At 35.5% G+C, this 14,644-nt stretch overlaps 1 protein-coding gene across 1 annotated transcript in view; it reads right to left on the bottom strand.

Moving 5' to 3' along the window:
• Positions 1–3,835: 3,835 nt before the first annotated feature.
• The window catches only part of IL1RAPL1 (interleukin 1 receptor accessory protein-like 1), a 327,114-nt gene continuing 316,305 nt past the window's right edge, over positions 3,836–14,644 (bottom strand). Inside the window, exons 6-7 of the mRNA XM_014549355.1 lie at positions 6,342–6,512; positions 3,836–5,901 (exon numbers count right to left, since the gene is read on the bottom strand). Of these exons, the coding sequence (XP_014404841.1) occupies positions 5,183–5,901; positions 6,342–6,512 (890 nt within the window). The 3' untranslated portion in view covers positions 3,836–5,182. The remainder of the gene's footprint in view (positions 5,902–6,341; positions 6,513–14,644) is intronic.

Here is a 14,644-nt window from a genome sequence, read left to right as displayed (position 1 = left end):
GGGGGGGGGGGGGGGATACAATGCAATGACTGACAATGATTGCCTTTGTTAGAAAGAGAATACTTTCAGGCTGTGGGCCCTAGGGAATGCATCAATGAACATAGTGAATGGTAGAAAAACAATAGTGCCTTATTTTACTTTTATGAACAATTCAGAAACGAGTTTGTCAGTGGATTCACAGACTATTCAGAGAGACATTTACTAAGAGTCAGAAGGAAAATTTTCTTTTAGATATCTTATGTGTCTGTAATGTTGTAATGGGAATATGTTTTGTATTCTAAGCCTGGAAGGAAGAAATAATACTCAATGGAAGATTTGAGCTGAGTTCCTTCTTTTTAGTCTGGGCATTTTCTATGCATGTGACTGAAGTTTAATGACAAAACATGCAGGTTTAGGATTAGGATTAACTCATCATCATCCTTCTCTTTACTCAAATTTAGTTCTGACAGCTCCTTGTATCTTAATTATCAACATAGCACAAAATGTCACCTTGCTGTCAATCATGAATAAAAAGGAAAAGTTTAAATAACCACTTCATTCAGTTTATTCTCAAAATTTATACTGCCCCAAAGTCATATCAGATATCCTGAACCTGGTAAAAGCCCAATTGCTGAAAACCAAGTATACCACCAATTCTAAATCTTGGCATAAGAAAACTGAATCCCTTTGGAAAAGCATGTCAAATGGTTGTTTCTTCAACCCCTGTACTGGATTCATTTTTACTTTTGTGTAAGAAACATGATTGAACCCAAATCATAAAGAAGTTTAATGAAATAAGGCACCATGCCAAATTACATGATTTCACATTCTCCCCAAATTATCTTTTGAGTAACTTAAGAAATGAGTAAACTATCATAGTAATAGTAAGTCAGTTCTCAATTATCTGGGCATGAATTGCTTGTCATCATACAAGTTTATCCTCACAAATTGCCCATAGGTCGGGTCATATTGGACGAGGAACTGCCTTTGTTTGTTAAAAGAACAATAAGCATCCAGTGAATTTTTATGAATGAAGGTGAGGAATAGTACCCATAACAGAGCTTGCAAGATATGTGGTTTATCTTAATGATAGTCTGAGAATATGGCCCAAATCCAAACATCAATTGCTTTTAGATGATGGATGTCTTTGACTCTGACATCCAGGAAAACATAATTTTGCACGTATTCACAATTTTGTCTGGAATTTCAAGGACTTCATTATTTCCTTTATTCTTTTTTATAGACTCAACTGGTCCCTGATCCCAAGATTAAGGTCTATTATTAAGGATAATCAAAATTTGATTGGTTATTTTCTTTGCTCAGAACAATAAGGTGGAAAGGGTTTGTGATAGGGCAAGGAACAGCTCTGCTTCCACTGATAAGCTTCTCTTTCAGGGAACTCAGTTGCATTATTCATTTTTGAAATAACTCTATATATTGTAAAAAAATTCTTCAGTGATGGGGAATATGTGTCTGTAGGTGGGATTTCTAACCCATTTAATATTTCACCTCTCTTAACCAATTATGACAATAATGGCAATAATGACCAAGCAAGTTCAGATTAGAGACAAGGATTTTCCTTTTATGTGTCTGTGCATTACCTTAGTTCCATTCAGTTATTTCACTTGTATAATATCAATAGTTTCCCTTGAATTTCAATAAGCTTTCTTCTGGGACTAATTATATAAGCTTAAACTAAATTTAAGGAAAAAAATTAAGCACAAGGTAAAAAATACTTCTTAGAAAAAGAACTAGGGTATCATTCCAGAATCAGAAAATAATTTACAAATGTATGAATTAATGTTTTCCTAGAAATGGTGATCTTAATTTACACTAATGGTACCTGTCAAAGTTAATGACTATTCTAGGGTAAACAAAACTTACTTAGAGTTTAGGGGTTGGCTCTCTGTTAATATTTTCTCATTATAAAATGCTAAATAATAAAGAAATAAAGAAGAAACCAGTATCTAAATATTTAAGATTAAGTCATAGGGTTCAAATACATATATTAGAGAGAAAGTAATAAACACAAAATGGTTGATTGGGTGTTTTGCTATAGAAATATAGTAGGTTCAGGTCTCTTAACTCATTGTGTCTTAGATTTATTTCATAGAAAAATCTAAACTTATATCAGTTGGCTGCATGAGATACAGTTTTTTTTCTCTGCCTATAGGAAACCTAAAGAATGAATTACAAATTAAATAATCAAAGATTTGAGCACCAGTATAAAGGGTAGGACACTCATAGGCAGCAAGTAGAGGTTACATTAAAGAACCAGATGAACTCTTGAATCCATAATGTGTCACTTGGAGCCTGAGCAGTGATGGCTGAAAAACAGGCAATACCAAATATCACACATGTCCAAGTCCACAAGACCATTCTGTTCCTCGGCTTGGCTAACATATTCACACTTTCGAATGTGTTTTTAAAAATAGAATATGCTTATCTCCCACAGCCCCCACAGAAAAAAGAGAAGGATGAAACCTAAGCACTAGGGAAAATACATTTTTTTCTGTTTTTATTGTGAGTTCTAATATAAATTTTGTTAAATACACAGCACGTGAACACATGACAGTTTCCTTCATTTGTTCTCACATAGAGCTGATAGAGGAATACTTGGGAGGAATGTTTCTAAAGCCATAGATAGCTTCTCCATTTATTTCATTTTTTAAAAAATATGACAAAGCATTAGAGGAAAAATGTTTCTTACGTTGTGAGAATATCAAATATTACCCATCAATCCCTGAATCATGCTATTCAAAGTGCTTAAATCTACACTAAAAATAGAACAAAAAAATGTACTCCGAAGGCAGCTAAATTAACGCCTATGGATGCCTAAAATATGACTGTGGTGTGATTACTTCCTCTACATTTATTCCACACTTCCATCGTGCACTTAAAAAAATAAAAAATGAAAAATACATAGACCAGGCCATTGCCATGTTTACAGTTTTCTGAGCACTGGGGGAGTCTGGAATCCAGTCCAATGAGGTGCACTGCCACCAGTCTTTGACAGGTGTCCATAGTACAAGTAAACAATGGCTTTCTTGGATTCTGAAAATAACCCAATGTGCAGAGCTGACCTTAAAGTTTGTGTCCTTGAAGCTTCAGTTCTGAAAATGTGACACAGATCCAAAGGGAACATGGGAATAAAGAGCACATTCTAGAGAAGAACCGAGGTGAGTTGTCAGAGAAATAAACATTGTTTTAAGCAAATAAAAATCAATGCACATCCCAAGGCTTACTGAGGCCTTTATATTGTTACAAAATTCTTATACTTATCTCTTGTACATTTGAAATTCAAATTTACCCTCCCAGATGAATTATATAGAAGTTTACACTTTTTTTTGTGGCCAACTCACACGTTAGAATAGTGACCAAAACTGTAGACTTGTTTTCTTATTATATGGTGGTAGGAACAAACCAAACATACAATAGTCACTACACCAGCCCACAGACAATGACTAGAATGGAAGTTCCTACAATGGATCACTAAAGTAATGTAAAAGTTCTATTATCAGTATTTTCATCACATTGATTTTTTTTTAAACTAAAAGCTACTTAGGTAATATTTCCCTTTAACAATTCTGCCCTCTGCAAGTTTCGGTATGACAGATTTTGCATTATCTTCAACATAAATATATATTAGCTGCTTATGTTACTGATTTCAAACATAAAGCTACACAGTAGGGAGGGATTTCCTGGGAGCATCAGCTTTCTGTTTCTGAAAGATAGAATTATACAGTTAAAATGAAACTAATTTTTATACAATAAAATTATTTTAAACACGTTCTTACCTAATTTAAAAACCATTTTGTGTAAATAATGTTTATTTTGAAAATACTGATTTCTCTAGGTATTCATATATTTGACCTCCTGAGTTCTTATTTAAACACTTGGATATTAATAAGTGTTACTTATGTTCACAAACTGAAACCAAACACTGGATTCTGTATGTAGCATTGAAAATTAAATACAGTGAATTAACATTTAATACAAGAGAACCCCATAATAAGTTTCACAGATTTGTTCTGACTCTTTAGAAAATAACATTTTGTATAATACAAGGTGACAAAACATATTTGATGACACATCCTGTTCTTCCCTTTGGTTTGGAAGCCTTCAATGTAAATTTCATTTTGACTTCTGTTTGATTCACCCCTTTGAGTTAACTTGCCAGGCATTTGCACATAATCTCATTTGCAGAAAAAAATACAGAGGGAAAAGAGGAAGTAGAATATCAAACAAAAACAGCCACAAACACATTCATGCCTTTCCAGGAAGTGATCAAATATAGGGCTTACTTTTTTTATGTTTTTTGTTTTTTTGTTTTTTGTTTTTGTTTTTTGTTTGTTTTGTTGTATATTTATATATATTTATATATTTATATAAGGGTACATCAACTCATTTAAAAAACGGAAACAACACTCTTTCCCCCATTTTCATGCCCTTGATCTTCTCTTCTTAGCACGCTGTAGTGGTCACTGTTAAGTGACTAGCACACTTTTGGGTCTGGAGTGTATTCTGACCAGCAGTGAATTAAATGTTAAGACAGTTAGACCCACCCCCACCCTTCCTCAGAATTTACACATCATGCCGCCATTAGAAGGGCAGAGGTGGGAAATGAGGTGGGACAAGGAAAAGATTGAGGGCTCTGATTGGCGGGGCCATCCTATGAGCAAGTGTTCTCTTCTTTGTTTTTCTCCCCTCAAATGGCAATGCTGGCAGTCGGTGCACTGCTCTCTGAAGGCCCGCGTGGCCCTGCTGATCCTAGGTAGAACCCAAGAGAGGATCCGGTGCTCCTTGTCCCATCAGATGGATTTGTCCAAGCACCCCAAGGAAATGTTAAAAGCAAAACAAAATCAAGAAAAGGAAATGAAACTCCTTCTAAAACTAAACTCATGAAGCAAAAAAGGGTTTTCTATCTACACATAAGTCTCTTCTTTAAAAAAATGTAAATTTACAAATTCCAGTGACATATAAAACAAAGTCAAAAATGTAATGAGTAAGAGACGTGGTAAAACAACAAGACATCGATGCTACAAAGAAACTGCAAAAATCATATGTACAAGACCCTGTTTTTCCTCGTGTTCTAGAGATTGTAATGCATGTTTTTAACAGCAGCAGTCGAGGATTTAGTTCCAGGCACTGGACTGCAGACTCTACTCAAGCTCCCAGGGACAGGATGTCCCTTGCTTTTCTGTCACCAAATCACACTGGATATACTGGTCTCCCTTGGCAACAGCGGCAGGATAGCACTGTTTGTGTGGGCCTCGTCTGGATTCTGCTCCCTGCTGGATTTTGTCTGTGGCCGCTGCCCATTGATGAGTGTCATAGGGATGTTGCAATAGGTATGCTGATTTCCTATGGAGGTAAGAGGCAGGGTGCCAGTAGGAGGTACATCATACTCATAGCTTCGGTAGTAGTGTTTCTGGCGCATTTGTGAATGGTACGTGTTGTGAAAATTGGAACGGAGATCTGGATGGGCAGTGGCTAGAGCTGTGGAGGTGGCTGCAGCCATGGAAATGGCCGAGACAGTCTGCAGCTCCCCGAAAGGCCCCTGCTCGCTAACATCTAAAGCCTGCTCGTGTGTAATGGGTTCTATCCTCTTAAAAGGCATTTCATATTGTAAACGTTTCCAGAACTTAGAGTTCAACTTGTTGCATTTTGGTCCATGCCACTTAATAACCGTCAGGAGCTTGATGGTGTGCTTGAGGGCCTCCACCTCCTGGTAGTTCATAATTCCTCGCAGTTCACTGCATTCAATTAGTATCACTTTAATTTCTCCAGTCACAAGCATGTTTCGAAGTCTGGTCTCCAGCTCAAAGATGCTCCAGCCCCTTCTGACTACGTAATTTGGGGTCATGACAATAATCAGCCGCTTGCTTTGATCTACACATCTTGCTACATCTTCAATGTATGCTACAAAAGAGAAAAGAGTGATCAGAATGAGTAAATCCAAAATGTGGTCCAGAAAGCCCTGGAAGATTCTCTTTCACACATTAAATGAGAATTGGTGTTTGTTGGGTAACATCTTGAGGAGATGAAAATAGCCAATGATCACTTTGAATAGAGTAGGGGCTTTGCTTCTTTTAATGCTAGAAATATTTTTCCAGGCATAAATCTCTCATTTGGCTTATTTAAATGTTAGGGCTCATCAAAATGAGATGCTTTATAAAATGATGGAAGTACCACTTCAGAGGTGTCACAATTAAGTTTCAGATGAACACATAACAACATTTCTTTCTTAACAATCTGACACATACAGTTTTTGAAATGAAGAACCAAAAGGTCAAGTTCTATCTAAAAATGATGACTACACAGATAGACACAAGAAGATGCGAATGAAAACATGCACTTACTTCCAGTTGGAATTAAATCTCTGTCTGGTATAAACAACTTATATCCATAGTGCTTCTCAAGCATGTCAGGTAGGATTTCAAGAGCGAAGCGCTCTTCTTCCCCCGTCTCTTGATTCCACTGGTCAGGATCCACTTTGGTGTAGGACAAGTATGCGTCATAATCTTTATTGTCTGTCAAAAACATTACAGGGTAAAGTTGAAGTCACTGTTTTACAAAAGAAATAATAGGATATGAAAACATTCACCTCTTTTCACAAACATCTCCAAATGTTTCACTTCCGGGGGATGAATGAAAGAAGCCTTCGTTAGTTTTCAATAACAATTCAATAATGCCAACTATTCTGGAACTAATTTGGAGGTGTAAGGGATCATGTTTTCATTTTGTTGTTGCCGTTGAGAGGGCAGTAGGAGAAAAATCAATGAAAAGAATAATAATATGTTAACTTCTAGCATTTTTGATGCACACATCATAGAGAATCCTGACTGCTTATAAAAAGCCACGTATTTGGATAGCGTGTGCTTATTCTAAATAGTGGTACATTCAATTAATCCCGCCTTTAGTCATTTTACCCTGTTGAAAAAGAGAGAGAGAGAGAGAGAAAAAAAAAAACCTGCGAGTTGCTTGACAGTGGATTATTTAATTTTTACCAGAAGTTGGTTCTTGGATTTTGGGACTGTATTTTACATGTAATATGCTGTCAAATTATTTTCTCATCATGTTAATCAGTTTGAAAATAAGAATAAAAAATTACAATGTAAATGAATAAAACTTCGTTCTAAAATCTGTTCCTTTCCTCATTCTTCCCCCTTTTTACATAAGAATCCTTCAAATATTTGTTGACACTATCATGCATCAATGAATTTCTCTCCAAGTTTTTAAGATAAACATCCCAGATTTCTCATTTATTGTTTCTAAGAACAAGAAGTCAGTTATCTTCTGGATAGTCTCTCATTCATCAATGTCCTTTTCAGGATGTGATATCAGAATTCATAATTCACCTCAGTTCTAATTACTGTCTTTATTATGAGGGAGGGCTCCTTAAACCAGACTGTAGATAGTAGAATGATTTCATGCACATACTATGTTCCTTCTTGGAAGCTGTTCTCTTCTAGTTTACCAGAAAGTTCTATAAAGTGTTAAAGTTTGCCCAAATCTAAGATTTGTAATGACTGGATCCTCATTCTTTGCCCTTTTTAAGCTTTGCCCTATTAAGCTTAAAAATATTTGAAAACTAGATCAATCTGAACACCAATAAGAACAGAGCACTGATGACTCAGAAGAAATGTAACAATTGCTCCACCAATACTGGTAAGTTCCAGCTGGAACTTTTGGTTACATGACACTGTTTCTGGTTCCTCTACCTCTTCCATGGATGACTCTCTTCCAACCCATAAACACTATAATTTCTCAAGATGTTTTCTATATCCTGTTTCATTTTTCTTTCAACCCACTTTCCCTTAAAAAATCTCCTTTCTTCACATAATATTAACAATCACTTCTGTGTGCATGTCTCCCTTACATGTCCAATTCTGTTTTCTTCTCATGAACTACCAGTAGTCCTCTAGTTCTACCTATAACTTGGGCCCCTTAATTTGAATGAATGTTCATTATGTACCCTACATTCAACTTGCTCACAAAATAACAAGCTTCCCATCTTCACCTTTTATTTCACTTTAATTTTATTTTTTTAATTTAGTTATTGATTAAGGTATTACATATGTGTCTTTATCCCCCTATTGCCCCTCCTGTTTTTCCAGTTTTTTAAAATTTCTTTATTGATTAAGGTATTACATATGTGTCCTTATCCCCCCATTGCTCTCCCACCCCCCACTCATGTCCTCACCCCCCTGTTGTCTGTGTCCATTGGTTAGGCTTATATGCATGCATACATGTCCTTTGGCTGATCTTTTAATAACATAACAATCTTATTTAGTCTCCAAACTTTATCTATATGTTCCACTTATCCCTTTTCATTTACCAACAATCTCATAGCCATTCACTAATAAGAACCCTTTTGAGTCTACTTTCATCCTAGGTCAGGCTGTACTTGTTTTCAGTTGTTATAATTATTTTTAGTGGGTCTTCCTTCTCCTTCTGGCCCATTCCACATAGAGTCACAAAATTTATCTTTTCAAACCTCACCACTGATTATGTTTATGATAGCTGAATAATATTTATGGCTAACTATTGTCAAATTCAGCAGCTAAATACGCAATTTGTTTCCTTTGAATTTGAGTTTGATGTCTCTGAGTGTGGGGTGATCTCTTTTCCCATATATTACATTATTGTACTTACATCTTATCTTCTTTCTTTGACCAAAAGATTCTTGACTCAGATAATGTAACTAGAGCTTAGTAGATGCTCAAATACATCAGATGATTAAATGAATGAATGCCCTTTCATTTGGGTATCGCATGGCTTATATCTTATAGCCAGTGTATAGATTTTCTTAAGGCCTGGGCCATTTCCTTTGAGAGAAGGCTTTGGTGGTACACACACCATGATGCCTAGATGGGCTCTGAAAGGATTTGCTAGGAGGTGAGGGGTTGGAGTTTAGCAAGACTCCTTTCGAATAATCTTGAAATGTAATTTCTCATTGTGACTCAAGGGAAGGCCTTAGATTCCCTGTAAACTTCTCTAGAAAAGTGGTTTTCATACTTGAGCATAAATGACCACAATTTGGAGGGCTTGTTAAATACAGTTTTTTTCATTCAGTAGATCTAAAATAGGTGCTGAGAATTTACATTTATAAAAAACTCTCAGGTGATGCTATTGCTGATTGAGAGACCACACTTTGAGGAACTCTTTTTGGGACAGGATATATAGACACCAAAGAGCTACAGTTAGCTGTTAGGTAATTAACCAGAACACCACAAAACATGAACACTGTAGCTCCAGCTCTATGATAATTGGTCCTTACATGACAGGGTATTTGCTCTCAATAAAATAGCAGAAATACACACTTTCATCACAGAGGGGATAGACTATTGCCTAGAGTAATATATACAGTAACTACAATAGCTTAAATGAACCTCAGGAATTGCTGTTATGGCCTCAGTCAGTTGTCTATATCTTTATGTCATATGGATTAATTTATAGCATTTAAGCCAATAACACTCAGATAAAAAGAAATTGCTCACATGCAGATTATCCTGGGAGTAAATGTGACTAAGAAGCCCCTTGCAAACAGCTGCATCAGCATCCTCAAATCAATGAAACCCTTGATTGATAGCAATTCTTCTCTTTCCCAAGAGTCTTCATCAGTGCAATGATGGGCTAGGCATTTATTTACTACCAAAATCAAACTCTGAATTTAAAACTTATCAGATTCCAAAACCGTGACAAATACCATACTAAATTCACCAATATATTCTGACTCGAAATCATATGGGTAAGGAATCTTCCTTTTTCTCAATTACCAGCTGAAGATGAATCTTGGGTAACATCTCTTAGATTTAAAAAAATATCTGGCCCGGCCAGTGTGACTCAGTGGTTGAGTGTTGACTTATAAACCAAGAGGTCACAGTTTGATTCTTGGTCAGGGCACATGCCTGGGATGTGGGTTCAATTCCAGATATGGGGCAAGCAGGAAGCAGCCCATCAATGATTCTATCTCATCATTGATGTTTCTATCTCTCTCTCCCTCTCCCTTCCTCTCTGAAATAAATAAAAAATATATTTTAAAAATATCTGTAAAAACATATATTGAATAATCTGTATGAGCTTCATGTACTGGAGAAACTTTAAAAAATGACATTTTTATAATGATAGGTAAAAACAACAAAATTATGTCAAGTTTTTTTAAAGAATAGGTTTGTGATCTCTTAAAGACAACTCAAATTTATAAATAGCTCAAAACTAGCTAGGCATCATTTTCGGACAGCATGGATGAACCTAGAGAGCATTATGGTAAGTGAAATAAGCCAGGCAGATAAAGACAAATACCATGTAATATAATTTATATGTGAAATATAAAGGACAAATGAAATGAAGAAACATACTTATAGATACAGAAAACAGATTGATGGATGTCAGAAGGGAGAAGGGTTGGAGAATGGGTGAAAAACAGGTGAAGGAATTAAGAAATAATTGGCTACAAAACAGTCATGGGATATAAAGTACAGCATAGGGAATATAGTCAACAATATTGTAATAACTAAAAGTGGTACCAGGTGGGTATTAGAATTACCTGAGGGGTCACATTGCAAATTATATAAATGTTTAACTGCTGTGCTATACACCTGAAACTAACACAAAACAATGTTGGATGTCAACTGTAATTGAAAAATAGTCACAACAGGATAGTGCAAGGGTATATTTCCTAGTCTAAACTTTATTTTCTAAATTGCATGTTCTCAAACTTAAACTATCATTTATAATTATGTTCACCATAGAGATAGAAAACAGCTGGTGTGCACACTGTTTGTAATAATCTTCATAAACTCAAATATAGTCATTGATTTACCCTTCCCATGACTTTTGAGAGATTCTTATTGCCAGGTGCCACAAAAAATGAACAGAAGGGGGAAAAAAGGAGACATATGTACTACTCTTTGTAATATTTTAAGCAATAAAACAAAATTTAAAAAAAAAATGAACAAAAGTGATGCCCTTAAAATGGCCAAATAAGACATCCTTTATATGTGTCCTCTTAGCCATGGCCCAGAGTCCATCCTGCCCACCCAGGGACCCATCTGGGTGGACACTGACATGGACATTTGACCAACGATAGTCCCACTCAACCAGGAATCAGACAGCCTTGCCTAGTTGAGCTCCTTGTAACAGACCTGCTACAGATCCAGCCTCAAAACTAGCGACAACCCAGCCTGACTGCAATTCTATAGGTAATCCCATTGGCTTGGGGTATAGGCAGGAGAAAATGTTTACCTGCTGAAATCAGTCTATAAAGACTAGACAAGGTGCTTACTCCTTTAAATGCACAGACACCAGTGCAAGGATATACGGATAAAGAAGAATCAGGCAAATATGATACCAACAAAGAAAAATAATAAAGGTCCAGTAACCAATCCCAAAGAAATGGAGATCTACAATTTGCCTAACAAATAATTCAAAATAAGCATCTTAAAGAAACCCAATGAAATGAAAATAAACAAAAACAAACCCCAGGTAGACAATTTAACAAAATCAGAAAAACAATGATGAATAAATTAAGAAGTTTAATAAAGAAATAGAAATAAAAAAAGAACCAAGCAGAAATACTAGACCTGAAGAATACAACAGGATAAAAACTAACAAAACAAACAAACAAACAAAAAACAAGAAAAAAATTAGACAGCTTTAAAAACAAACTTGGTCATGCAGAAGAATAAAGCAGAAAACTTGAAGACAGAGCATTTGAAATTAGACTGAGGAACATTTTTTTTTAAACGAAGAAAGCCTATGTGAATTATGGACACCAGCAAGTGAACTAACATTCACATCATGGGAGTTCCAGGAAAAGAAGAGAGAGAAGGTGGCAGAGAGCTTATTTAAAGAAATAAAAGCGGAAAACTCCCTAAATCTTGGGAGAGAAATCTACATCCAGGTACAGGAGGCTCAAAGGACCCCAAGCAAGATCAAACCAAAGATGATGACACATTATAATCAAAATGCTAGATGTCAAAGAGAGAATTTTAAAAGCAGCCTAACAAAAATGATTCAGCACATACAAAAGAACCCCCATAAGGCTATCAGTGGATTTCTCTGTAAAAACCTTGCATACCAGGAGAAAGTGGGAGGAAATATTCAAAGTTATAAAATAAAAAATCCAACCAAGAATACTAAAATCAGAAAAAGTGTCCTTCAGAAATGAGGGAGAGATAAAGACATTCCCAAACACAAGTTAAGGGAGTTCATCAGCACTAGACTTGGCTTCCAAGAAATGCTAAAGAAAGTTCTTCAAGTTAAAATGAAAGGGCACTAAGTATCAACATGAAAATATAAAAATACAAAACTCAATGGTAAAATTCAGAATACCCTAATACTATGATGATGGTGTGTAAATAAATCACTTTTATCTCTAGTACAAAAGTTCAAAAACTAATATTAAAAATAATTGTAGCTAAAATAATTTCTTTTAATGAACATACAATATAAAATATATACAGTATCACAACAATAGTATAAAATGTGGGGGGAGAAAAGTAAAAGTACAAAATTTTTGTATGCAATTGAATTTATTTATTTATTTTTTTACTTTTAAAAATATTTTTATTGATTTCAGAGGAAGGGAGAGGGAGAGATAGAAACATCAATAATGAGATTGATTGGCTATTTTTATTGATTTCAGAGGAAGGGAGAGGGAGAGATAGAAACATCAATAATGAGAGAGAATCATTGATTGGCTGCCTCCTACACACTCCACACTGGGAATTGATCCCGCAACCCGGGCATGTGCTCTGACTGGGAATTGAACTGTGACTTCCTGGTTCATAGGTTGACACTCAACCTCTGAGCCACACCGGCAGGGTTGTTATTACTTTTCACAATGACTGACTGGTTTTCTTTCTAGTGTCCACAACATCAGTGGTCTTTCAAATCCCTACCATATATTGTCATACCCTGAGACCTATGTATTATTAAAACATATATGGGATGACATAACTTACTTTTACCTCTCCTTCATATTATAATTAGGATATTAAATTTAGTTGAAATTTGAAAGTATTTGATATTACATGTGCATGTAAGTAAGATCTTTTAGTTTAATTTCAGAAGAGCAGATGGGTGTTAGCTATTTCTTTATTTTTTATTTTATTGTTTAAGGTATTACAAATAGTAGTACATGTGTCTCCTTTTTTTCCCCCATTGACCTCCTCTCGGCCTCCTACCCTACCCTCCAGTCCTTGCCCTCACTGCCCCCCCCCCACAGTGTCTTGTATCTATTGGTTGTGCTTATATACATCCATACAATTTCTATTTTCAAAAAGAAGAAAGAGATCTCTAGTTCTACTTTGGGAGTTATTACAGGTATTAGACAAGATGAGTTAGAGCATTCTAACTCATTTATATATTTATGTAGTTAATTCAGTCAGTTGAAAGAAAAAATTTTACTGGACTCATTGTTTGACTTAAGATAGCAAAGCAACTAATTGATTATCTTAAATTTTCTCCCAAAGTAGAACTAGAGATCTCTTTCTTCTTTTTGAAAATAGAAATTGTATTAGCAATTTATAAGCTTGTGACAAGCCTGCCAAAACAAGCTTCTTTTAAGCTTGTTCTATCATCATATGAGTTAGCATGCCCCTTACCCTTCATAGTCAGAGGTATATAAATAAAAATAAAAACAGAACAGTTTGCACTCTAAGAAAAACAAACATAAAATAGTGTCATTTGTCTAGAATTAGATACTCGCCTCAAAATGAATTCTTAAGCCTGTTCTTATAAGTTACTTCCTAAAGAAAACTTATGTAGTACCTTACTGACATTTGCCAATATAATCATCATGTAAGAGTTGCTACTTGCTGTTTTCTTCTATTATTAGACTACCTATAAGTTTAGAACCTTGTTTTTCTTTAAATAGCTATTATATTTTTCATTTGTAGAGCCAGTTCTAAAATCTAGACATCTTTGCAAAATTTTGGAAGTAATAATTCTTTTCTTCATTACTTTCAGCCTTCCTTTCATAGAAGAGAGATAAGGAATCTGGAATTCACAATGCTCTACAAGTAGTAAGCATTTACTAGTAAGTGCTCATTTCTTAAAGTGAAAAAGGACAATCATAATGTGTCTATAGTGCCATTTTTGAAGCAATGAAGGAGAAAATAAGTAGCTCTTAGAATTATGAGGAAAATCTTTATAAGTTAGGGAGAAAATATAACCTGTATGAGACAGTAAGGGAGGAGAAATAGAAAGGAAGGAAGAAAGGATTACATCTATACAAACTCTCAAACTAAAGTGGAAGGGAAACCCCAGGCAGAGGCAGGGAGGAGCAAAAGAGTCTGATGTTACAATAATTGTTTTCTTTATAGTTATTCCAGCAAAAATGATGAGATACTGTGTTAGTATAAGTTCTGCTCTAGAGATAGTAGGCTGTCTTTATCAGGACGGTCAGCTAGCATTTAATTAGACTAAGACAACACTAGAGCAAGCATGTCAAACTCGCGGCCTGTGGGTCACATGTGGCCCACAACAAATATTTTTAAGGCCCAGACAATATAATGGTATGTAAGAAATGTTTTATGCCAAACCGGTTTGGCTCAATGGATAGAGCGTCGGCCTGCGGACTGAAAGGTCCCAGGTTCAATTCCGGTCAAGGGCATGTACCTTGGTTGTGGGCACATCCCCAGTGGGGGTTGTGCAG

The sequence above is a fragment of the Myotis brandtii genome, unplaced genomic scaffold, assembly GCF_000412655.1.
Source record: "Myotis brandtii unplaced genomic scaffold, ASM41265v1 scaffold548, whole genome shotgun sequence".
NCBI lineage: Eukaryota > Metazoa > Chordata > Mammalia > Chiroptera > Vespertilionidae > Myotis > Myotis brandtii.
The sequence above is the reverse complement of the archived record's forward strand: the minus strand, read 5'-3'. Positions and strand labels throughout refer to the sequence as shown.